A 27,060-nucleotide genomic window follows, 5' to 3' on the forward strand; every position below is an offset into this window, starting at 1 on the left:
ACTTAGGACCATGTGATATTTCAGTTTTTCTTTTTTAATAAATCTGCAAAAATGTCAACAATTCTGTGTTTTTCTGTCAATATGGGGTGCTGTGTGTACATTAATGAGGAAAACAAATGAACTTAAAAGATGTCAGCAATATAACAAAGAGTGAAACATTTAAGGGGGTCTGAATACTTTCCGTACCCACTGTGTATATATATATATATATATGCACACACAAAAAATAAGATATGTGAAGGCAAGCAAGAATAGGCAGCAAAGGATGAATATGATATGTAGAGTGATTTAAACAAAACTTTCTGTTTGAGATCACATGCTTAGTTGTAATTTCACAGTAAAACGTAACAAAGTAACATAATTTTGTCCTGTAGGACATTCAGTGAAAATGGCACAATATCAGGATCTCTCAAAACATGCTTGGGAGATATATCACCCCAAAATAAAAACAAATTATATTTTGCACAAAGAAAATTAAGTCTATTTTCAGGATAATTAAAGTGTTTTGAATTAATTCAACACTCATGCAACATTAATTGCATGACCATTTAGGTACATTTCCACATGACTAACGTGTCTTCATCCAACATTAAGGCAAAAAAATATATATACATTTCTCATTAATGTAACAAATCAATTATATGTATATAATAAACTGTAAGCAATTAATAATACCATTTTGTATGCTGATAATAAAAGCTGAAAGCTTATTCTTAATAATAATTATAATGAAAAAGTAATTTCTGTATTACTGTAATGAGACTTTTTGGGCAGAATTTGGCCAATTGTCATTACATTAGTGTCACAATGACAAAATGCAGCAATTAATTTTAATTTCTTTGTGCAAAAAATAAAAAATAAAAAATCCAAGAAGTGCAGAGTTTCTAATGTAATTCCATTTCAGATTATTTCATTTATTCACTTGACGGTTTATGAAATCTGGGATCTGGGCTTAAGCTTTCTTTTATGTTTTCATTTTATACTGTGTAGTTAAAAGGACACATAAGGTTTTGGTAATGTACATAATAAATTGTAAATATTTATAATCAATTCAATGGATTCCAGTCCAGTCCAGATTTTGGTGAAAGAGTCCATCTTGCAAAAAAAAACTAAAAATATGCACACAAAAAAAGATATGTAAAGGCAAGCAAGAATAGGCAGCAAAGGATGGAACATGATATGTAGAAAAAAAAATAGATTTTCAATTTAGGTTATTATCCCTCAAAGATACACTTAAAGTATCATCAAGCGCATATATATATATATATATATATATATATATTATCATCTCAATATCTGGCAGTCTTGAATGACTTGGTCTGCATTGCTTATACTATTTTGATACATTTAAACAAAACTTTCTGTTTGAGATCATAGTTGTAATTTCACAGTAAAACGTAACAAAGTAACATAATCCAGTGAAAATGGCACAATATCAGGATTACTCGAAACAAATCTCACAAAACAAAAACAAATGCTTGGGTGATATATCACCCCAAAATAAAAACTAATTGTATTTTGCACAAAGAAAATGTCTATTTTCAGGATAATTAAAGTGTTTTGAATTGCAACCAAACTGCATGACAATTTAGGTAGATTCCTAATGCCTAATGTGTCTTATTAAGGCAGAAAAAAAATCTCATTAATGTAAAAAATCAATTATATTTATATAGTAAACTGTAAGCAATTAATGATACCATTTTGTATGCTGATAATAAAAGCTGAAGGCTTAATCGTAATAATGAAAAAGTTTTATTTACTTTAAGTTAATTTACTTTGTGTATTACTGTAAAGACTTTTTTGGGCAGAATTTGGCCAATTGTCATTATATTAGTGTCACAATGACTAAATGCAGCAATCAAGTTTTATTTTCTTATTTTATTTTCTTATTTTAGTGCAGAGTGATTCCTTTTCAGATCATTTCATTTAATAATTTCACTTGCATGTTTAAAAAATCTGGGCTGAAGCTTTTTTTTTTAATGTTTTCATTTTATACTGTATACAGTCATGGACAAAATTATTGGCACCCTTGGTAAATATGGACAAAGAAGGCTGTAAAAATAAATCTGTGTTGTTTCTCCTGTTGATCTTTAGTCAAAAAATCTGCAAAATTCAAACATTTCATTAAAAATAAACAATTTTAAGTGGGGGGAATTTAATATTATGAAATAAATGGTTTTCTCTAATACACCCTGGCCATAATTATTGGCACCCTTGTATTCAAAACTTTCTGCAACTTCCATTTGCATGAAAAACAGCTCTGATTTTTTCCCCCTTCATGCCTGATGAGGTTTGAGAATATATGGCAAGTGATTTTAGACTATTCCTCCATACAGAATTTCTCCAGATCCTTCAACTCTTCCTCAGTTTATCCCACTCATTTTCCATAGGATTCAGGTCAGGGAATTGGGATGGTTATGGCAGAATCTTGATTTTGTGCTCAGTAACCAGTTTTTGTGTTGATTTTGATGTTTGTTTTGAATCAATGTGGTGATGGAAGATCTAACCATGACCCATTATAATATTTCTAAATGAGCAAGTCAGTTTTACCTTTTTTATCTGTTGGTATTTGATATAAAACATGATGGCATGTATCTGAACAAGATGTCTAGGACCTTTGGTGTAAAATTAGGTCCACAAAAAAGAACATCTGGTGATATATTTAAATGTGGACATGGGGCACTTTTTTTTATCCCTGTGTGCACCAAACCTTTAATGTGTTCTAGCTCCAAAAAAAAAAAAAATTCTCATTTCATATGGCAATAAAAGCCAGTATGGTAAATTAATATGGTGGAGTTTGTTTTTGCATTAGAGCAGATGATTTGTTTCTTGAACAGTGTCTGAAATGACTTCTTGTGATGGAGGTGCAGTTTTCCTTTATTTTTAATATTTTTTCTGACACTAAAATTCAACTGATTTCTGCAATTTTCCATCTGTGATCTTTGAAGAGTATTTGGCCAATTAAATTGTTCTCTTTGCTGCACATTAAGACAATATTGACACATCATGTTTCAAGCTGATTTTTAACATCTCCAGTCCATTAAAACTTCTTAATTATTTCCCTGATGTTGGAAATGAGAGTATTTAATGTTTTAAGTATTTTCTTAAAGCCACTTTGTATTGTGTAAAGATCAACAATCTTTTGCTGTACATCAGAAGTATGTTCTTTGGTTCTACCCATTGTGATGAATGATTAGGTTGGTTTGGGCTTTGTGTTACTAATATTTATTCACCTGTGCACCAAGACATCACGACTGGACAACATCATGTTTCCAGTCACCTTGGTGTGCTAAGAAATTGGAAATTTCAATGGAAATATATTTAGGAGATAATTTACTCATAAGAATTTCTAAGGGTGCCAATAATTGTGGCCAAGGGTGTATTAGAGAAAAAAAAAATTTCATAAAGTTATATCTCACCTCACTTTAAATTGTTTAACTTTAATGAAATGTTTGAATTTTGACTAAAAGAGCTAAAGGAGAAACAATGCAGATTTATTTTTACAGCCTTCTTTGCCCATATTTACCAAGGGGTGACAATAATTTTGTCCATGACTGTATACAGTTAAAAGTTCCCACGGTCACCTTACAGAGGACACATAAGGTTTTGGTAATGTACATAATAAATTCTAAATATTTATAATCAATTCAATGAATTCCAGTCCAGATTTTGGTGAGAGAGTCCATCTTATCATATTAAAAAAAAAAAAAAATGATATGCACAAAAAAAGATATGTTAAGGCAAGCAAGAATAGGCAGCAAAGGATGAATATGATACGTAGAAAAAAAATAGATGTTAAATTTAGGTTATTATCCCTCAGAGTTCTAAGATGCACTTAAAGTATTATCAAGTATATATTTCATCATCCCAATATCTGGTAATATCAGGTCTTGAATGACTTGGTCGGCGTTGCTTATACTACATTTATGATACATTTAAACAAAATCAGTAAAACCTGTATGCTGTTTAAGATCACAAGCTTAGGTGTAATTTCACAGTAAAACGTAACGAAGTAACATAATTTTGTCCTGTGGGACATCCAGTGAAAATGGCACAAATCCGGATCTCTCTGGAATAACATGTAAAGTCTCACAAGAACCATATTTTTTAGCTTCAGGCCTTGTTGAGCAGGATTTAATACAGGCACAGTATGAACCAAGAGCGAACTAAGGCTGTATGTACAAAGTACGGACAAACATGTTCACAACTGACAAGTTAGTGTCCCTGTTGACAATATCTTACCCAAATTGCACTGAAGTAAAATTAAATAATAATAAAAAGAACATTGTAAACATTAACATCACATTCATCAAATGCTGCACATTGACTCGCTTTTGGAACACGGTAAAGACCGGTCATACAGTCAACTGCAAATAATAGACAAACACGATACAGGAAGCTATGGGCTCCAAACACTGCAAACTAAGTGAAACACTTAAGCTTTTAGTTGTTGCTGTTGTTGTTGTCGAGTTGCTACTTCCAGGTATCAAATTCACTATGGTTATTCAGCTTCATTACAATTCAAGAACATTATAACTGCCTTTTACTTTTACTATGTAATTTTCCATTCCATTAACATCTGAATCTTTATCATTCTGAGAAAAATGTTTGAACTGGTCTCAGATCTGGTAAACTGCGAATTAATGGCTCCAGTTTAGTGTGGATATATAAAACTAAATTGTTCATACATGAGTGCAGCGTGATAAATGAAGGGTGTAAACATTACGATCCTCAAGAGATCGTTAAAATGGAGACATTTTAAATTATAAAAGGTGATAGATCACTCAAGGCATTGTTTGTGAAAATTGGCAACGGTCACCTCCATGCAATGGCATCTGTCCCTAAAGCTCGCTGTGTGTCTTTTCCTTTTGGTAAAACGGATTGCCATGCACTGTTACTATTTACTTCAGACTGCAGTCAACATTCTCATGTGCAAAAAAACATGTTCCTAACAGAGAAAAAAAATTCATTGCTTGAACACAGGAAAAAGTGGAATCCTTCATCTCCTTCATTTTCGAAAATCCAATCTACATACTGCACAACAGAAAAAAAAAACATATGTATAAAAGGAAAAAAAGGAAAGAGCAAAAAACTCCAGCTGATGCTTTGAGGAGTATAAAAGATGGTGAGCCTCCAGTCATCCCAAAATAGACCATATGATACAGCAGTTTGTCCTGTGATAGGTCAGTTATGGCAGCAGTTGTCAAAATAAGAGTCCTTCTTTTGCCCAAGATCCACCCCCTTCTCCTCTGTGAGGATACAACACCAAAAAAAAAGTCACATTATTTTATTAATTCCATTTCTATTATCATTTATGTCCTAAATAAAATTATTAAATACATACAGATTAATGAATTAAATGCATGCATTTAATAATAATAAAAAAAACACTTCTGCTTTCTCTTTTCTTAATCCCTCCCTGTCTAGTTTGTAATATTCTGAACAATGTCTGAAATGTTGCATTCCGAGCACTTTGTGTGTTTATTGCCGCTTGATGATGAATACAGAGAAAAATGCTTGTTGTATTCCTTAATTATAAGTTGCTTTGGATAAAAAGCAACTGTTTGCTAAATAAACTCAAATATAAATCAATGTCTGACTATTTCTATCCACCTTACAGACCAATTCAGTGTGGGGTGGGGCTCATTTGGTGGCAGAAAACGACAGCTTTCAAGTAGCCGTCTATGGAAGCCATGGAATAAAAGATAAAAAAAAAAGTTGCAATTCCGAAATTCTCTCACATTTAAAATCAACTCGTCATTCTCCTTTTTCCCCTCGGCTCAGAATCATGAGTTTATATAACATTCTTCTCGTTTTTTTTTTTTTTTTTTCTCAGAATTGACAAACTTGCTATTTTTGAGTGAAACTGAGTTATAAAGTCTGAACTAGGAAATATAAACTTGCATTTGCAAGAAAAAAGTATTTTAGTATTTAGTATTTTATGCCCTAAACTGAAACTGTAGGAATAATACAATATGTTCGCTATGAACTGCATGTCAACATTGTGCAGACAAATTCTTTAAATCAAATTTATGCTTTAAAAGTAGAGTAATCACAGCAGTTTTCATCCATAGTCTGTCCGTTTAAACTAGGGATGCACCGAATCCAGATTTTTGGGATTCGGCCGAATCCGAAACCGAATACCGAATCCTACTCGCATCCTTAATCACACGTTTTTAGCTGTGACTGTCCTGCTGGCGTACCTGAAGTTGCTGTATTTTTGGCTGCTGTCTGTAGATTCCTTCATGCACAACTCGTATTCTTTTGGATGTTTTAGACGCAAATGTTTTAACATCGGCGATGTTGTGTACTGCTTAGGGTCCTTGCCACCACGAGACAAATTGGCATTGCAAATTGAACATAAAGCTCGACTTGAATCGCCTTCTTTTGGTTGAAAGTACTGCCAAACAAAACTTTTTTTGCTTACGAGTTCCATTTTCAGATTCTTACAGCCTACTACATTCGAACGGGTCCTATGTAAACACCTTCACGTAATCAACGGCCGTGTGACGTCGTAGCGCAAGTCTAGGGTTCGGTTTCGGTGGAAAATAAATCTAAGGTTCGGCCGAAACCGAACCCCGTCAAAAAGCCCAGGATTCGGCCGAATCCGAATCCGAATCCTGGATTCGGTGCATCCCTAGTTTAAACATCTGCGTTTAGCTTCAAATGGCGTCTTTGTTGACAGTATTCTATAAAAAAAAGACTTGCATTCCGATTCTGACATCCAAAGGCACAATACATTTTTACTCTTATTCCATGGATTTTACCCATTTACCTCCACTTGTTACCAGTGTTTTTCTGCCACCACAATGCGCACACAGCTTCTGGTGATGTAACTGTGATGTCTACTCCAAATTGGTCTATGTTGCAGTTAGGGTCTATGTTTGGTCTATGTTTTTTTTTTTTTTTTTTTTAGAAATATTCTTTGTCATGTTGGTTTTACTATTTTGCAAGTTGTCTGAGCTACAAACTAATTTCCCTATTTTAAAACCAAGGTAACAAAATATAAAATAAAAAGAATGGCAGATGTTTAGGCTAAATTGGGCGAAGATAAATCTTTGTTATTAAAAAAAATATATACAGGGTTTCTGCAGATATGAACAAGTGAAATTTAAGACTTTTTAAGACCTTTTTAATACCACCTTATATGAAATTTAAGACCTAAACCTGTAATGGAAATAGATATTATATTACATGCATATGTGATATTTAATGTGTTTAATGTAAAAAGTAAACAAAATTTCATGGCTGTCATAAATTAAATTTATTACTACGATATACAGTGAACTTTCCATATCAGCAGATACTATTCCACACAAAATATCCCCATAAAAGTACCACTAGAAATATCTGATGTAAAAAAAAATTCTGAAGCGACTTTTTTTTTTACTTTTGAAATGTATGCGTACCTTTGAAATTTATTTTATGAATTTATCAATAAATTCTAAATGGCTGTTAGCAGTGAGATTACATAATTTACACTGCAAAATTAAAAGTGAGATTAATGTTTTAAATACATTTATTGATTTATAAATATATATATTAGAAATGTTATATAAATACTGCGATTCTGTCTGAAGACGCAGTAACTTCCACAGAGGGAGAAAAAAATCTACAGTTGTTAGCAACTGGCCTTAGCCAAGCCCTATATTCAGTTTTTCCAAGCCCAGTATCGCTAAACTTGCACTTCCTCATAGCTAAAAAGTTAAATCCATTTGACTTCTGCGGTACAATCCGAGAGAGACTCGCGCCAATAACAGAAAGCTGATTGGCTACTGCATGCTGGTCTCATTTGTAGTTTAAATTCAGCAAATTATATTTGGAATAGTGAAATAAAGAACTACAACACCACGAAAACAACAGAAAGAGAATTTAAATGAGCATTAGAGGTAGCGTTACATGGACATCGGAAAAATAAGACCTGTGTAAAATTATTTAAGACCTAGAACAGCGAATTTAAGACTTTTTAAGGCCTAAAATTTTGATTTTTAAATTTTAGACTTTTTAAGACTTTTTAAGACCCCGCGGAAACCCTGTATATAAGAACAAAGATAGACTGCATGTTACAAATACACATAATATACAAATAAAACAAAATTTAATTTTCAGGTACAGTAGGTATATTTATTAGAGTTTTGGGACACCACCCGAGTCATTTTTTTTTTTGGTGAATTGACCCTTTAATGACAATTGGTAGCATGTTTAGTTCTGTCACTTTAAGAGCTGCACGTATCTAATATCTACAGGCAAGCGTCTGTTTTTCTCTCAGCTGTTTACTGTCACTTTAGACATAACCAACTGTGTTTATATGTAATCCTTGCGTGGTCTTGACAGTATTAGCGAATTAGACGCAAAAGATAGCTTAGTCCAGTAACCAGGTGCTGTTTGACAGGCTTTTAGCGCACAAGCTTTAGAACAGCGCACAGTTCAAAAAACGTTATTTACCAGTAAGGCTTTAAATCACGTGTGATTGCGAATCAATGCAGTGTCTCGTGGGTGAATGTATGTTGCATTGTACAGTATATTAAGACGGAGGCACGCTGTAGCATGATACTACAATATTTTTTCAAAAGCAGATTGTGGAGACATTTTTTTCATCCACGATCAAAAATCGGCATATCGCACACCTAGTTGCAGTGCAGTAGTACGCTATTGTCTTTGAATGTACGAGATTTCTGACACATTAGCAGCTATAGGGAAATAACTAGACGAATAACACTATTTGTGCTACAAAACAGTGCATTTGTGATTAAAATAATATATTAAAATAACAATTACCACTTTACAATATAAATAAGCATAACAGGCTGTTTTTGTACAGGTAAAATAACAGAAAGCGGATGACACCAGAAGCATTGCACATTCAAGTTACAAATAGCTGCACATGCCCTTACATTAAAAATAGGGTGGATAAAAGGTTTAGAAATGATTAAATACTCTTTAAAGGATTAGTTCACTTCCAGAACAAAAAAATTACAGATAATTTACTCACCCACTTGTCATCCAAGATGTTCATGTCTTTTTTCTTCAGTCGTGAAGAAATTATGTTTTTTTTTGCAGGAAAACATTTCAGGATTTCTCTCCATATAGTGGACTTCTATGGTGCCCACGAGTTTGAACTTTCAAAATGCAGTTTAAATGCAGCTTCAAAGGGCTCTAAATGATTCCAGCCAGGGAAGAAGGGTCTTATATCTAGCGAAACAATATGTTATTTTATTTAAAAAATATATATACTTTTTAACCTTAACTGCTCGCCTAGCTCTGCGTTGCGCAGTCTGTGTATTTCAGGTCAAGACAGGGCCTAAAGGGTGTTTGCACTTGGACTTTGTCAACACTGGGTTGGTATTTCTGCAGCGATGTAGGATGATTTTGAAGTTGAAGGAGAAAACGAGATGGGAGTTTTTCAACATACCAGAATATGGTTAAAAGTGTATAAATTGTACTTTTTTTTTTTTTTTTTTTAGAAAATAACAGACCGTTTCATTAGATTTGACCCTGCTTCCTCAGTTAGGATCATTTAAACGCCATTTTGGAAGTTCAAACTCGCGAGCACCATAAAAATCCACTATATGGAGAAAATCCTGAAATGTTTTTCACAAAAAACTATTTTTTTAGGACTGAAGAAAGAAAGACATGAACATCTTGGATGACAAGGGAGTGAGTACATTATCTGTAAATTGTTGTTCTGGAAGTGAACAAATCCTTTAACAGTATTAATCAAAGGGAAAAAAGCATCCAATATGTTTTTCTATTATATTAATTTCTGTAGAAAATACATAAGAAAATGAGTGTACTCCTTTTTTAAAAAGGAAATCTGTTATAAAAAAAATCTATTAGGCATTCATGCCTATGTATGTTAGACAGGTATTTCCAATTTCCTAGCTTGAATATCTTTGCACAGGCATTAAAATATCATAAAACAAGCAGTTTAGTTCATTGTACCAAAAAATGTGTGTGCTTTCATGCGTATGCTAAGCAACAAATAACTGAGCCTTATAACTGGAACACAGAACCAGGTTTAAAGTGTAAAATAAAATACTTTCACTTTGCAGCAAATCCTCACCTTGCATGAACTCTAAAGCACAGCTACTGAAATCTTCAGCCACTTTCTGAAACACCTCATCTGTATGAAAAAACAAAGAAGTGAAACTTCTCGGTATCTAATTGCATGTTACACATAAGTAGTGCTCAACAGAGCAGATAAACTGAAGCATCACTTACCAACATTTTTTCCTGATTTGCTGGAGGTCTCCAAATGTTGTGCACCTATTTCTGCAAAGACAAGTAAATGGTAAAAGTTAATGTTGTTTAATTGTAATGCTTCGTAATGGTTGCAAAAATTAGCAGTTAAATTCCTGCTTACCATCTGCAAAGTCTTGAACATCATGGTAGTCTACTTGCCGCACACTTCGATCGGCATCAATGAGGTCACTCTTGGTGCCACACAAATATATCTTACAGTGCTGAAAATAAAACAATGTGTCTATGAAGTTGGGCTGAACTATCGTGTGAGATGCTCGTGTTTTTGTGAGACATGAGTATGTTGTACCTCTTCACAGTTCTGTAACTCCTTCACCCAGAACCTGGCCCTTTCAAAACTGCTGCTGTCAGTCAAGTCTAAATGTAAATGTGAAAAACATCCAAAAAAATAGGATAAAAATTAGATGTTTTCAAGCTTTTTTTTTTTTACTTGTGAAAGAGCTAATTTTTCAAAAAGTTTGGAGTTGGTAACTTTTTTTTTTTTTTTTTTTTAAAGAAATTAATACTTTTATTCAGCAATGAAGACATTTATAATGTTAAACAATATTTAAATTCCAGCTTCGCCATCGCAGGAATAAATTACATTTTAAAATAGAAAATAGTTGTAAATTGTAAAAATATTTCACATTATTTTTGGTTTTATTGTTCTTCTGATATAAGAAATGCAGCCAAGATGAGAAAAAGCCTTTTCTGTCAAAAACATTTTTAAAAACCTTACCAACTTCAAACTGTTGAATGGTAGTGTGTAAAACACATTTACATTGTATAAGAAAAATAGTAAGTATGATATTATAACAACAAAATTGTTTCCAAAATGACTTTTTCCAAAATATTCATTCCAAATAATTGACTTCTCTATTGTCATTGTACTAAGCAAATAGATAAAATAGCTAGATATATAATAGATATACACTACCAAACGAAAGTTAACATTTCGAAATATTTTTACTATTTAAAATAATAGTAAATAATAGTAATTTTCCATATTTGAATATTTTTAAAATGCAATTTATGATTTTATGATTAAAGCCAAATTTTCAGCATCATTACTTCAGTCTTCAGTGTCACGTGATCCTTCAGAAATCATTATAATATGCTGATCTTCTGTTTAAAAAAAATATTATCAATATTTAAAACAGTTGAGTACATTTTGTCAGGATTCTTTAATGAATAGAAAGTTGATGAGCATTTATCTGAAATAAAAAGCTTTTGGAACATTATACACTATACCATTTAAAAGCTTGGAACCAGTATAATTATTTTTTTTTAATTAATTAATTAAATTATTTATTTATTTTTTAGGGAAATAAATTGAAATTAATACATTTATTTTGCAAGAATGCTTTAAATTAATCAAAAGTAATGATAAAAACATTTACAAAATATGTAAAACATGTTACAAAAGATTTTTATTTCAGAAAAATACTGTTCTTTTGAACTTTGTATTCATCAAAGAAACCTGAAAAAAAAAATCTACTCAGCCGTTTTCAACATGATAATAATAATAAGTGTTTTTTGAGCAGCAAATCAGAATATTAGAAGGATTTCTGAAGGATCATATGACCGGAGTAATAATGCTAAACATTCAGCTTTAAAATAACATTTTAAAATATATTCAAATAGAAATGAGTTATTTTAAATAGTAAAAATATTTCAAAATTGTACTGATTTTGCTGTACCTTAAATCAAATAAATACAGGCTTGGTGAGCAGATGAGACTTAAAACTGATAGTGTAAAATAACTTTTCCCCCACATAAATATATTCATTACTATTATTATACATTCTTTAACTAAATAGAGTAGTATAAAATAAAATGGTATTAAAAATAACTAATAATTAATCTTAATCTAAAATTTTGGGCCAATCTTTAAAATGTACAATATAACAGTACTGTCATATTAATGTAATATTAAACACATTATTATTTCAAGTGCAAATATTAATTTCTCAAGTGCACAGCCCTAAGAAGTACACTGAGTAAAATCTTTTTTTTTTTTTCTTTTTCCAAATTTTACATGGACCCCCAAGAACCCCTGGTTTTAATCAAACACATAAACTGCCTAGCATGACTCTAACTACTATAAAATGTACACAGAGTGAGCAAGCATGAGCCATTTCCTTACTCAGCGTCACCTGACTGCTAGACTAGCTGGTACATGCTGAACTGTGGATTTCTTTCCACCAAACTGTGAGAGAGGGATATACCATAGCAGACAATGGCAGCACGGGCTCCTCTGTAATAGATTCTGCTCATAGCTTCATAGCGCTCAGACCCAGCAGTGTCCTGAGATGAAAAAAAAAAAAACACAAGAAGTCACTAATAAGTGGTTAATCAGAGTATAGAGTATAAAGGCTCTAGTAACTACACTTACCCATATTCCCAAAGTAACCACTTTGTCACCAACATTGAGGGCTTTTGCAACAAATGCAGCCCCTATAGTCTTAATGAGACAAAAACTATTAATTAAGAATATATATACACACAATGCCTAGAAACATCATATCAGGTCATCTTCCAAAAGCCACTGACATCAGCGGAAGGTGGCTTTACCTGTGGAGCTGGTTTAAAGTATGTGACACATGATTAGAGATTGTTGATAATCAGCCAAACATACATCATACACAAAAATATCTTTAATGAGAACAAACTACTTCTCGGATTTAGGGCTGCACGATTAATCGCAAGATGGAGATTTACTACTAATCAAAGTACCGGCTTCATTGACAAAACGCGCCTCACAACATCGTGCGATTAATCGTGCAGCCCTACTCAGATTACTTCTAAAGGACTAGTTCCTTTTAGAGGTTGCTATGCTACCACATACTTACATTTTGGTATGGTCCCACAAGAAACCGGCGATGTACGTATCTCTCCACCAGACTGGTTTTACCCACACTCTCTTTGCCAAGCATGACCACCTTAGCATCCACTCGCATGGCAGTCATGATTATATGGGTTTGTAGAAAAAGACTATTAAAAAAAAAAGTACATAAGTTCATGTAGAGGGTTTATGTAAGGCATATTACAACTAGATAGATATAGAAGTCAGATTGTATTCAATTGTATTGAATATGCACTTTTATAGATAGATAGATAGATAGATAGATAGATAGAACAAAGCTGTACTTGCAGGTAATATATTAACAAAATCAAACGCCACTTAAGTGTACTTAAAGAGAATACACTTTCATGACTGCTGTTCAACTGTAGTATGCGAAATTAATATTACATTTAAAGTCAATATATTTTAAATGTACTAGATTAAAACATTTAAAGTACTCAAGTTTATATAAAAATTACATAAGCCGACTTTTGATTACCATAAATCCACTTTCATTTTCATTTAGTGTTCGAAAACATTACGTTCAGTTTGTACGTTAGTATACTTAAAATATATTATTTCCGTAAAATCACTCTTTTTAAAAGTGCACTAAATTGTAGTGACAAGATTTCTGTTTCTACTACATGTACAGACTAGAGCTAGCTTTGGCTAATAACGCAATCTCGGTATATCAAACAAAATATTATCAACATGAAACACACTAGAGGTTAATTGGCGTTCTCACATTTTATTTACTTACCGAGGCTCTTGGTGTATCTGTTGACGGGACTTCAGAGCTCCAGAGCGACTCTACTGACAAATAAATACTGTAACTGGGTGGCTAATGGTTTAGTTAGCAATCCACGCTGATGTGCCACAAAAGCTCATTATAATAAAATTAAAGACTGCTTAACGTGTAAACGCATAAGCAGCGAAACACAAGACACGTCAAATTGAGGACACGGTCAAAAAAAAAATAAAACATTAACGTGATTTGTTCAACCTTTTCTATCCTAATACGACAGAAGAGAACAGCTTAGCTTTCAACATCAATAAATACAGCAGAGCTAGAGAACTTCCAAGCCATGTTTCCCCGTTTAACGTACATGGAAAAGAACTGACTGACAAATGTTATGTACTCGGTCTATTAGGAACTGTAGTGTGTATGGCTAGCTGGAATATACTTGTGTGTGTGTGTTATTTTTTTGTTTATATAGAAGAGGATGTGACTTCACTATGGGCAGTGGTTGTGTCTCAAATAGCGATGTTTGAATCGTGAAAGAGTCGTTCTTGTGAGTCGAAGCTTTGGTTGAACATTCGTTGACGGATCAGTGTGAATCGGTTCCAGCGATTCAAGAAAAATCGCAGAAATGCCAGGAGTAAAACGTAATTTAAGTTCTATCAAAGCACATAAAATTAGATCAATTTGATATGAAAAGTGTGTTATTAAATATGGAAATTAATTAGAATAGTGTTTAGTGTAAATAATAATTATATTTAGGTTCAATATAACTTTTTAAGAGATAAAACGTGGTTGTAAGAAACTAAACTTGGACACATTAAATTTCGATAAATCCCCGGTAACAAAACGTTATCAATCGGTTTATCGTTTTTAATGCTTGTGATATGGCGTTTATGCTCTCTCTGAATCGGATCTGAATCAAAGTCTTTGAAAGAACTGTTTCGCGGAAATGATTCTTTGATGAACAGAATGAATAAAAAAATTAAATAATTATTTTAATTATTTGTTTATTTTGGGGGGAAATAAATGATAGGAATTAATACTTTTATTTCGCAATGATGCTTTAAATTAATCAAAAGTGATGATAAAGACATTTATAATGTTAGAATGATTTTTACTTATTTTTTAAACTTTGTATTCGTCAAAGAAACCTTAAACAAATTCTACTCAGCTGTTTTAAACATAATAACAACAATAAATGTTTTTTGAGCAGCAAATCAGAATATTAGAACGATTTCTGAAGGAGCATATGACCGGAGTAATGATGCTAAAAAAATTGCTTTGAAATAACAGGAATAAATGACATTTTAAAATGTATATTAAAATAAAAGAGTTATTTTAAATAGAAAAAATATTTCAAAATTGTTTTGTCTTTGCTGTACTTTGGATTAAATAAATGCAGGCTTGGTGAGCAGATGAGGCTTCTTTCAAAAATATTTAAAAACTTTTTGGTAGTGTAAAATAACTTTTTCCCCCCACAAAAATATATATTATTATCATACATTTATTAACTAAATAGAGTAGTATAAAATAACTAATACAAATAACTAATAATTAATCTTAATCTAAAATTTTGGGCCAATCTTTAAAATGTACAATAAAACAGTACTGTAATATTAATTTTAGAATGGTGTTACTAATATTAGAATAGTGTTTAATGTAAATGATAATTATATTTAGGTTCAGTACAACTTTTTATGAGATAAAACGTGGTTGTAAGAAACTAAACATGGAAACGTTAAATTTTAATAAATCCCCGGTGACAAAACGTAATCAATCGATTTATCGTATTTAATCGCTTGTAATATGGCGTTTACGCTCTCTCTGAATCGGATCTGAATCAAACTCTTCGAAAGAACCGATTCGCGAAAATGATTCAGACGTATTGCTACAGGCACGTGCTAAATTTTGGGCTTGTTTGATTTCTAAACCAAAGCTTGATTGGCTGTTCGATTCTTTTGGCGCATCACAATTGGTTGAGTATTTGCATATCGCCCTGTGATTGGCTGCTTGTCTCTGCCACTCATGGTTTCTTCATTCTGAGTGGCTGCTCTGCTTCGGCACCGCCTTAGGTTGCCAAAATGCTATCTAAGTAGAAAGCTCACTACGTTTGAAACACAACCCAGGGGAGGTGGATCAGAGCTCATGTGAAAATGGCGTCTCCGAAAACAGTTCCTAAAGATGCTCAGGTAAATAATGCACCAGAAACGGTTTTAGCTCCGAGTTGTGCAACATTTATTGTTTTTAAGTCATAGTGATTAAAGCAGCATGTTTAAAAAGTGACTGTTTTATTCAGCTTATTGTTTTTTGTGTACACACGGGTTAGCGCGCTATCTGGTCCACTGTAACGTTAATGCATTTTTATTTCGGCGCGGTTATAAAACAACGTATTGTAATTTACAATATTTTTATGAGTATGAAAGTTTTACGTAACTTATATTTATGATTTTTGCGTTAAAACGTACACTAAGATATATGATGTTGCAAAGATGCAGCGATGACGCTAATATAATATGCATGATAATTTCCTTGTTCACTTTTTACGTTATTTTGATATTATCTTTAAAGGTTATGATGCAGATTCTTAAAGACATGGGGATCACGGAGTACGAGCCCAGAGTGGTCAATCAAATGCTGGAGTTTACATACAGTAAGTCAGAAAAACTTTTACCTCTTCTGCACATTGTAAAACACTTTAACAAACTCAAGCAGTTAACGTACTGTGCTTGTAAGTCGTCCAATAACAAAAAAAAAAATAACATCCACTGATGTTTGTTGTTGTTGTTTTTTTTAATACAGGATACGTGACAACTATTATCGAAGATGCAAAAATATATTCCACCCATGCTAAGAAGTCCAGTGTGGATGCAGATGATATAAGGTTAGCAATCCAGTGTCGAGTGGATCAGTCGTTCACATCTCCTCCACCACGAGATGTAAGTTGGTCTTGTTGACTTATTTATTAATGCATAAAATGTGTGACTTTTAGTAATTAATAGTTTTGGTTGGTCCATGGTTTTAGTTTCTGTTGGACATTGCAAGGCAGAAGAACCAAACTCCTTTGCCCCTGATCAAACCATACACGGGTCCACGTCTTCCACCGGACCGCTACTGTCTCACCGCACCAAACTACAGGCTAAAGTCCTTGCAGAAAAAGGTATTGTTTTAAATAATATGTGATAATATACAGTTTGTGATTCTGGTCTCAATTTTGGATTTGCTTACTTACTGTATTACAACTGTTATTGTACTTGTAGTGCAGTGATTTTCAGCTTTTTTGATTCCCAGGTCCTCATTCAAAACAATATTTGAAAGACCTACTTTTGTTCTTCAAATTTTAATCTATGGAAACTTGTAGTTTCTATAAATAAAAAAGTAACCAAAGTAATTATTGTTCAAATTAATTTTAGGAATGAATTCAGTGATCCTACCATGGTGCTTGAATTTGACTTTTTGAAATTTAAAGGAACACTCCACTTTTTTTTTGGAAATAGGCTCATTCTCCAACTCCCCCCGAGTTAATAAGTTGATTTTTACCGTTTTGAAATCCATTCAGCCGTTCTCCTGTTCTGGGATATCACTTTTAGCATAGCTTAGCATAGATCATTGAATCCTATTAGACCAATAGCATCGCATTCAAAAATGACCAATGAGTTCGGTATTTGTCCTATTTAAAACTTGACTCTTCTGCAGTTATATCGTGTACTAAGACCGGCGGAAAATGTAAAGCTGTGATTTTCTAGGCCGATAAGATTAGGAACTAAACTCCCATTGCGGCGTAATAGTCAAGGAAGTTTGCTGCCATAACATTGCCGAAGCAGGCGCAGTAATATCACGCAGCACAACGTGACTAACAGCATGCACAGGGAGCGTACCTCGTTGGAAGTTAGCTAGCTGGTAACAAAGTTCAGGTGCTGCATGATATTACTGCACCTAGGGGTGTGAACCTACAGTGGTCTTACGGTTCGATTACGATTATCATGTCATCGATTCGGTTAAATACAATATCTCGATGCATCACGATGCATTGACGATGCACTGCATACTCATTTTTCAATTTTACTTCAAATTTATTTTTCTTTTCCATTTCACAATGACGTTGTAATGCGTTTTTATTTGATTAGATTTTTTTTGTCAGACCACTTGTACAAGTGTAACTGTGCATCCTATCCAGTCTTTTTCAATCAATATCCCACATACAGTAATGTGTAATTTTGATGAGGAAGAGTAAGGCTGATGATACACTGGGCAACTTTTTGAGCAATGTTGCCGGGCAACTTTGGCAAATGTTGCCGTCAATGGGCAACCAGGTGAGATACAGGGCCCATGACTGATCTAAATTATCCAGATAGAAATCTGTTACCCATTTTCAATGGGAAAGTGCCCAAACAATATTGCAAAAAAAAAGTTGCCCAATAAAATTGCTCAAAAAGTTGCCCCTTGTATCATCAGCATAAGAGGTGAAAGAGGAAGAGGAGGAGAAGGAGGACAATGACGACAATGTGGAAAAGACAAAAGAAGGGCAAGGGCAAGAAGAGAAGCAGTCTCATATATTTTAGTTGATGAGTGCCAGGGTTGGATCAGGCATGCAAGAGGATTTGACCCCTGCTGCCTGGCCAGGGCTAATTTAGCCTGTGATGCTGAAGAGGTTCTTTGGCCTGTCCCAGACCAAACACAGGATGTTGGGCAGAATGATTATTTGTTGTTGTTTTGTACTGTACTCTACAGTACATTAAATTAAGGAATAAAACATACTCATTTTTCAATTTTACTTCAAATATATACAATTGTGTTAATAAATACAAACAGTCAGATATATGAACTGAAACTTTAATCTTACCTTCTCAAAGAAAAAACACTTCTTGAATGTATCAAACAAAACTAAAGTCTGTGCACAGAAGACAACAGCAACATTTAGAACAAATACACAAAAGTAAATACCTGGGCTTTGGTTTCGTTCTAGAGTTCCGGCATAATCTTTTCTGAAAAGTGTCAGCGTGAGGGAAGCTTATATCGCGGCTCCAGTGTATTTAACAGGTGCCCGGGGTTTTCCACCACAGAAAAGGGCCGTGTATCTTTTGCTATAAAAGCTGCCGCTATAGTCATTTTAAACGCGAAAACTAAACAAATACGATTTCAACCGAGAGGTACCGCTCAGATCTTATTTAATTGAAACGAGGGAACGAATAGAGTCCTGCACGAGCCCAGCCTGAGTCTCTCAGACTCGAGCCCCGTTCTTGTCCGACAATTTATCAGAACAGAGTTCGTGTTGCAGCCATTAAAATAGTTCAGTTTTGGATTCTAAAGGCAAAGTGGCTAGAAGTGGCTGTTAAATTCAAGCTTTTGTCTTTTTAACCTAACCTAACGAACAAGCGGCCAGCGGCAATTGAGTTGAGCATAATAATGAGTTTGATAAATTTAGCCTTCTCAAATCAACACGACTTGCATTAAATAAAATCTATAGACATAAAACACTTGATGCATTTCAGAATATTAATTTAAACATTTAACCTAGATAAATGTGCGCGGTTAGTCGCATATCCAATCGTTTTTGCGGAGAGTGAAAGCGAAAGCGGGCTTTGCAGCTGACATGGAAGCTCAAACGTGATCACTTGCATTTTTTCTTAATAACAGTGGAAACCTAAAATACACCATTTTTGTTGATAAAAGTAAGGCATAAAAAGGCATCATTCAAAACTGCAAAAGGTCTACTATTATTATTTATGTGCGCACTCACAATATCAACAAAACATTATATTTGTGTAAAACGGTGCTGAGCCAGATAGACGCGCTCAGTGCTTTTAGCCAGTCTTTTCAACCAAATAAAAATAATGTTTCAGTCCTTTAAATGAATTACTAACAAAAAAGACATTTGTTAAATGCACACTGATGTTTGTTAGTTCGTTAAATGCACCGGAGTGTAAAGAAAGTGGCAATAATCCTTTCAGTTAAAATCTGAAGACTTATTTTATTCATGTGGAGTACTCCCCTCGTTAGCCCAACCCCCCTCCCGGAAAATCATACAAGCCCCCTGGGTCGCGTTTTCTGGCACTGGACTGAGTCCGTTATAACCGGTTATGGTCTATTACTGAACCGATACTGAATCGTCCTTGTCTGCATCGCGATGCATCGTAAAAACGATTAATTTTGACACCGCTAACTGCACCTGCTGCGTCCATATAACGGCAGCAAACTTCCTTGACTATTACACCGGAATGGGAGTGTAGTTCCTAATCTTATCGGCCTAGAAAATCGCATCTTTACATTTTCCGCTGGTATTAGTACACGATATAACTGCAGAAGAGTCAAGTTTTAAATAGGACAAATACCGAAACTCATTGGTTATTTTTGAACGCGATGCTATTGGTCTAATAGGATTCATTTGGAGGAGTTGGAGAATGAGCCTATTTCCAAAAAAAAATGTGTTCCTTTAAGGCCTGAAAAACCCTTGAAAACAGCAAAATTCCTGAATAGGTACTTGAAAAGTACTTGTATTATTGAAAGACAATGTATCTATGAAATAAGTGTTTAATTTTTTCAATAAGCACATCTTTTCACGCAATTCAGAAAACATCATACCTTTTTGCTTATTTCAGTTAATGTCAGGAAACCACTAGTAGTACTAAACATGACTAGTGTAAACATGGATGAAGATGTGAAAAGAGGAATAGATGAACTGCATCAATTGAGTGAGTAATTCATGCTGAAACAGCTCAGATTTATTCAATTTCGTGACTTCGTTCATTCGTTTCAAGTGATTCACTAGTGAAGACCAGATCAAATTAAAAGAGCCATACATTTTCTAATTTCGACATTGCTTGTACTGCTTTTTAAAAACACATAGTGATGGGTGAAACTGAGCTTACTGAAACTCTGAATCTGTTAAACCATTGCATCACAAAATGATGCACTGTTTTGAAGCATTCCAATTGTATTGTGTATCATAAATCGTTTTTCTTTTTCATATCGGCCTTCAAATCACGTGTCGCAAATCATTTGATTTAGATCGGAACTTCTGAGCAGTTTCACAAATCATTTAACTTGGATGGGGACTTCAAATCGCGATTCAGATCGGGACATTGGGGCACATATCGCAAATCATTTGATTTAAATTGGAAAGGGTTTGAGAAACTCGAGGGGGGGGGGGAGTTGGAGTATGAGCCTATTTCCAAAAAAAGTGGAGTGTTCCTTTAATATAATCATTTAATGTTGTACTAATTTCTATAATAATTAATATAGTAATTTCTTAATTCAAAATATTAATAAATATATCTCTGATAATCCTGGGTTACTATGGCCACGCAGGTTTGTTTATGCATTAAACTTGTGGCCACGAGAAATGCATATAGTTCCCACAACATTATAAGTAGGGTTGGGCATCGAGAACCGGTTCCAACTTGGAACCGTTTAAAAAATAACGATGCCATTGGAATTGTTTATAAAATTTGTTTTCGATTCCGATCATCGGTTCCAAACACGCAAGTTTTGGTTTCCATTGTGGCCACCGTATTTCCGGAAGTGCTTGCCGCGCGCTTGTTCAGTTGCAGCTATGGAGCACGGTAAGCGGCGCTCAAAAGTGTGGCTTTATTTCACACTAAGGGTGTACTCACACTAGGCAGTTTGAACCGTGCCCGAGTGTGTTGACTAGTGTGAGTGCTCCGAACCGTGCCCGGGCACGGCTCGTTTAGCCGGCCCTGGCCCGCTTGGAAGAGGTGGGCACGGTAAAGTTGGACTCGGGCGCGGTTAGCATGCAGTGTGAGCGCTAACCGTGCTGGAGCACGGAACAGGACGCGTGATGTCGCGTTTTTGCGAGGTAATCAGCGTTTTTATAGTCCATAATCAAAGCTGCAAAGTCCTTGCTGCACTTCAGCTGGTACCTTGCAAATCTCCTCATACAAGCAGCACGATTGCGTGAAAATTTTCGTGCCACAAATGCGATAGACATGTTTAACGATAGGCTGTGGACAACCGCGGAACAAACGACTCAAAATTACTATCCACAAAGTAAAAAGAGCGATGGACTAAATTGCGTTCAGCGAGAGCGCGCTCTTCCTGTTTATCCTGAAACCGTCAAACCATAATGACGTAACGAGCGAATGCTGAAACCCTATGTGAGTGCAGGCCAGAGGGGGAGTGGGGAGGGGGGACAATCGTACTCGGGCCCCGTTCACGGCAACCGTGCCTAGTGTGAGTACACCCTAAAAAAGCCTGGGTCGGCACAGTGCAACATGTGACAAAATGATATCTTGCACGGGAGGATGCACTACGAATATAACGAAACACCTACGCCTGCATGATGTACAAATTAAGGGGTGTAGCGTATTTGACGTGCTGCGCAGATCCACTGTCTCGTCATGTATAGAGAGTCCAGACCAGGGTGCAAGTTCTGAATATATAAATCTGTTTTTGGTCTGGTGCAGAGGCATTCCTAATTTTCTCCTACATGGGCTGCAGCTCCTAAAACTAAAACTCATATTGAATCAAAATAAAATTATCCTCTGTGAAATCAAATGAGCCTTTGACATGTTTTGACTCCAGCCCACAAAGAATCGGAATTGAGAATCGAAAAGAACCGAAATCGAAAGGAAGAATCGGAATCGGAATCAGAATCGTTCAAATCAAAACGATGCCCAACCCTAATTATAAGACGTGTCGACAAGATGCTATGATGAGGGAATGACATCCATTTCTCAAGTTTAATAAGGATGTCGTTACCTCGACAAAATTATCTTGTGGCCACGACATAATATCACGCTCCCACAAGTTAATATGTCGGTTCACAAACTTAAGTGAACCGATCATGTCCCCTGGCGGTCACCGTAAGTTTGTATTAATATTTTGAATGCAAATTATTTATATATATACATATACATATACATATATATATATATATATATATATATATATATATATATATATATAGTTTCCATTAAAATTTCGTGTGTATGTTTTTGTATTTTTATTTGTTTGATGTCTGTGGTTTTTATTTATTTGTATTGCAGTTCTGGTTATTTTAATACATACAAGCGAAAAAGGGAAATGTTAATATTTATTTCAAGTAGTAAGGTTTTCTGTTATTTGTTTTAGTTTGTTGACTATAATAAGCCTGATTAAAAACTTTTGAAAACCAGCTTCCTCATCCCCATATCCATGTTTTTCTAGACTGTGAGAATGCTTTTTTTTTTTTTTCAAAGGAAAAAAACAACTGTAAATTAAAATGTATGGCTGAATATACAGTAAGATATAATGTTGATTTGCATGTTTAGGTGTCTTCGTCTGCGGGCAGGATCACAGTGCCACGGTTAAGTGTGGGAGCAGTGTCCAGTAGGCCAAGCACTCCAACTCTTGGTCAGTTATTCTAAATACTAAAGAATACTCAACGATTTCGAGCATCTCTGTGCACTGAGTTTGCGTGCACATGAATTCCAATATGTATTTACTGAGCTCATTTATTACAAGAGGAGCATTTAGTTTTAGTTTTACTTGATTTTCTTCTCTGTGGTGAGCAAATCTGAAACTTAGTTTAAAGGAACATCATTTATTTCTTGCAGGTACACCATCAGTGCAAACAGTGGGGACAAAAGTGGGAACGCCTGTGTCACTGACCGGCCAGCGCTTTACAGTTCAGATTCCCTCCTCACAGGCTGCCTCTGTCAAATCAGGTACCAGTTTTCCTCCTTAGAGCAAGCAGTTCTTTTTGTATAATATTTTATATTGAGGACCATGTGAAGGTTTTTGTGCCAGAGCAGATCAAAAGTTAAGCTGTTGAATGAGCTAAGAGAAATAAGAACATGCATTGAATTATAGCAGTAACCTCATGAAATACTAATGATTTAATTTGTTTTCACAGCTACTCCTACCACTCCCACAGTTCAGAATGTCCTCATCAACCCTTCTCTCATTGGCTCCAAGAACATCCTCATTACTACCAACATGGTGTCGCAGAATTCATCTAGTGAGTCTACGTCTCTTAAGAGGAAGCATGAAGATGAGGATGACTATGATGCTTTATGACCTGCTGTGGTTTCTTAGTAGTGTGGAAGCGATTCTGTAAATAAGCAATCGTTAACTGAATTTGCCTTTCAGTAGTATGTTTAGATTCTTACACAATAACAGTGAATTACCATTTGTTCATTTTTGGAAGTTTAAAAATAAAATAAATTCATAAATTGTGTGTTTGGTTTCTGTTTTACAGGCTCATGTATTTACACAGAACTAATCTAGAGGTTAACTTTGGTGCCAAATATCTTAATATTTTTGATGGGTGGAAGGAAAGCCTTTCAGAACACTTATTTTTATGAGTACCTTCATTATTTGCATAATATTATGTGTAAATAAAAATTATATGTAGTTTAATTTAAAATAAATCTGTGAAATGCCAGCAGAGGGAGCTAGGGAGTTAGAAGGGGAAGATCTGTGCTTTTACTCCAGGAATAAATATTAATACTACTTAAAAGTTTAAAAATGTTAGTAATGCTATATTGTAGCCATGTAAGTTATATTATATATTTAATATTGACTATTTAGACACTTTTTAAACCCATTCTTCTGGTCATCCGATGTGGTATGAGCAGTCCCGATAATGTATGGATGTATTTAATGAACACACACATATATATATATATATATATATATATATATATATATATATAAATGAGGTATAATTTAGAGACAGCAAATGAGATGTGCACAGTTTATAAAAATTAAAAGAAAAAAAGTGTTAACTGGTTAAGTATACATTATAGCAAGTTTACAAAGGTGTATCTGTGACATATCTCATGTATTTGCATAGAACAAATGCCATTAGATGTACATCTATTTGATGTACAACTACATTAAGAATGTATGAAAAGGTTGTAAAAATTCATTTTAATGTAGTTTATCCATTTTGCTGAACATACTGATGTGTACACATTTCTTCTGTGCATCCCATCCCTTGTGCATGTTCACTTAAAGTGAATTTTTTTTTTTTACTGAACCAGAGCAGAGGTGGTTTATTAGAGGTATTAAATATAATAACCATGTTCAATGATGTTTTTAATTTGTTCCTTTTCCTCCTCATTCCACTTAATAGCCTTGTAAGAACTTCTTGTTTAGAGTTTATCCACTCAATCTGTTTAGTTAAAAAATGTTTAGTTTGAGGCATAAAAATGCAACACTTCTGACTGCATGAAACGGTGAAATATCTTTCTTTGTGTTGAAGAGCCACAGTGCAACTGTTTGCTGTTTACTTCACTACAGCCACTCGCGTAATTATTACTACATATTCCAGCGACTCTTACATAAACGTCAATAGCAGCTCTGTGATTGGCTGAGGACAGTGTCAATCAAGGCTCCTTCATCCAATAGACTCGTAACTCGATCTCAAACTATGGCGGCCATGTTGTATCCGCGGCGGATTGGAGGCTGTTCGGAACCGAGTCTGTCCTCAGTCGGGACTCGGGAGTATACGGTGGGGCTCTCGGGCTTGAAGTCGTCTGGGTTTTACGCCATTAGAGATCTACACTCCTCGCCATGAGCCGTCCGTCCTCTGCGGGTGGTGCGGCCGGAGGACTCGGAGCTGGTAAAGCAGGAGGAAGTAAGCATGGAGGTTCTGGAGGAGCTACCGCCTCTGCTGCCGCCGCCGCCGCCGCTGCAGCTGCTGCCGCTGCGGCCGCAGCAGCAGCCGCCGCGGGGGTATCCGGCTCTGTCGCGGGCTCGGGTACGGTGCCCGCGGCCGCTGTAGCCCTTCCAGCCGCTGCCCTGCCGGGACAGTCAGCCGAACTGACAGCGCTGTTTGAGTGCCCGGTGTGTTTCGACTATGTGCTGCCTCCGATCTTGCAGTGCCAGGCTGGGCATCTGGTGTGTAACCAGTGTCGGCAAAAGCTCAGCTGTTGTCCAACTTGTCGCGGCCCTCTCACGCCGAGCATAAGAAACTTGGCAATGGAAAAAGTTGCATCTACTTTGCCGTTTCCGTGTAAGGTAAGAACAACCCCGTAGCACGGGTGAAATGCATTCACTGCCGTCATAACCAATCCAAAGTTGCCTGTAACATAGTTTCATTCAATACTCTGATGGCACACAGAGAGCCATGAGTTTAGTAAGTGTGGTCATATCCTGTAACTAAAGCTCAGATGCCACAGGTGTATATTGCATCAAGCCAAGATGCAGCGCCTGTGCTTCATTCATATTTTTAAGTCTCATTCTTTTATATTTCCAGTGACACATGCAGGTGAAGTGTGTATATTTTCTGTGTTCAGTACTTTCCTCTATCACACTGTAATATTCAGGCATTCGTAGGAAAATGTCTTTGGAAAATCAGAACTATTTTTTAAAAGTCCTAATCATCTCCAGCATGTCAACATTGTCTCAACCAATGGCGTGGTTTTGGGGGCGGGGTTATTTGTTAGTCCAACCAATGGTAGGTAGGGAGGTTAACGGGGAGTGCTTTGGAAACCTGTTTGAGAACAATCGTTATTTTTGTAATTCCAATTGGTCACACTAGAGGTGCTAAAATGGCACATTTCAGCTTTAAAGAGCAGGTCATATGGGGTTTTGCAGTTTTTGTAAAGTAGCTGTCCTTCAATGTAAACAATATCTGCAAAGTTGTTAATCAAAAAAGTGCATTATACATGAAGATATTGTCTGTCAAAAGAGAGTCGACTCAGAATCGCCTTAACGAGTCGTCATATTTTCAAATCGTTTGCCTGTTACCGATATATGTCACTGGGTAACACATTGGCATAATCCCTACCTGCCTGTGAAATACGAACAGTCACTCTGACCTGCCCACAAAAACTTTTGCTAGTGTGTTTACATCATGTTGAGAAGATGCTGTATTCTGTGCTGTGAAAGCAAGTTTGTTTTGTTTTTTTATTGCTGTAAGATGATGATGTGAAGAATCAGTGGTTAAATTATTTTTTTGCACGATACCACAACAATACAATTCAAACCTTTTGTTGTGTGCTCATTATTTTACCAAGGACTGCTTTTCTAATCTGGGCTTTTATCTTCTTTGGCTACCAATCGTATTCATTTGGTCTAACAAGTGTCTGAACCACAACCTGTAAGTACGATTGATACGTTATGTGTACATTTTCAAGTGAGTGCTCAAAATATCTATTGTGCTTAATGTGATGTATACCTAGTGCAGCTTTAGGTTTTCAGGTAAACCACGATATTACTGTCTTACTGAAATAGTTCTGATAATTAGCTGTAAACCCACTATTTTCTAAGAATGTATCGAATAATGTAG

At 35.0% G+C, this 27,060-nt stretch overlaps 3 protein-coding genes across 3 annotated transcripts in view; 2 read left to right on the forward strand and 1 right to left on the reverse strand.

Moving 5' to 3' along the window:
• Positions 1-3,424: 3,424 nt before the first annotated feature.
• rab24 (RAB24, member RAS oncogene family) lies at positions 3,425-14,265 on the reverse strand. The gene is made up of 9 exons (XM_073824721.1): positions 13,845-14,265; positions 13,092-13,233; positions 12,635-12,703; positions 12,468-12,546; positions 10,550-10,617; positions 10,364-10,463; positions 10,222-10,272; positions 10,064-10,123; positions 3,425-5,249 (listed from the first exon to the last, which is right to left on the reverse strand). Exons 2-9 carry the CDS (start codon positions 13,206-13,208, stop codon positions 5,185-5,187), a joined length of 609 nt encoding a protein of 202 aa, XP_073680822.1. The 5' UTR covers positions 13,209-13,233; positions 13,845-14,265; the 3' UTR covers positions 3,425-5,184.
• Positions 14,266-15,955: 1,690 nt separating this feature from the next.
• Positions 15,956-24,000, forward strand: taf9 (TAF9 RNA polymerase II, TATA box binding protein (TBP)-associated factor). Its single transcript, XM_073825058.1, has 7 exons — positions 15,956-16,015; positions 16,395-16,476; positions 16,626-16,762; positions 16,849-16,983; positions 23,093-23,174; positions 23,378-23,488; positions 23,677-24,000. The coding sequence occupies exons 1-7, from the start codon at positions 15,980-15,982 to the stop codon at positions 23,838-23,840; spliced, it is 747 nt and encodes a 248-aa protein (XP_073681159.1). The 5' UTR covers positions 15,956-15,979; the 3' UTR covers positions 23,841-24,000.
• An 836-nt stretch (positions 24,001-24,836) lies between these two features.
• siah2l (seven in absentia homolog 2 (Drosophila)-like) overlaps positions 24,837-27,060 on the forward strand; it is a 49,489-nt gene continuing 47,265 nt past the window's right edge. Inside the window, exon 1 of the mRNA XM_073824470.1 lies at positions 24,837-25,787. Within this exon, the coding sequence (XP_073680571.1) occupies positions 25,341-25,787 (447 nt within the window). The 5' untranslated portion in view covers positions 24,837-25,340. The remainder of the gene's footprint in view (positions 25,788-27,060) is intronic.

This window comes from Garra rufa, chromosome 19 (genome assembly GCF_049309525.1).
Source record: "Garra rufa chromosome 19, GarRuf1.0, whole genome shotgun sequence".
NCBI classification, from domain to species: domain Eukaryota; kingdom Metazoa; phylum Chordata; class Actinopteri; order Cypriniformes; family Cyprinidae; genus Garra; species Garra rufa.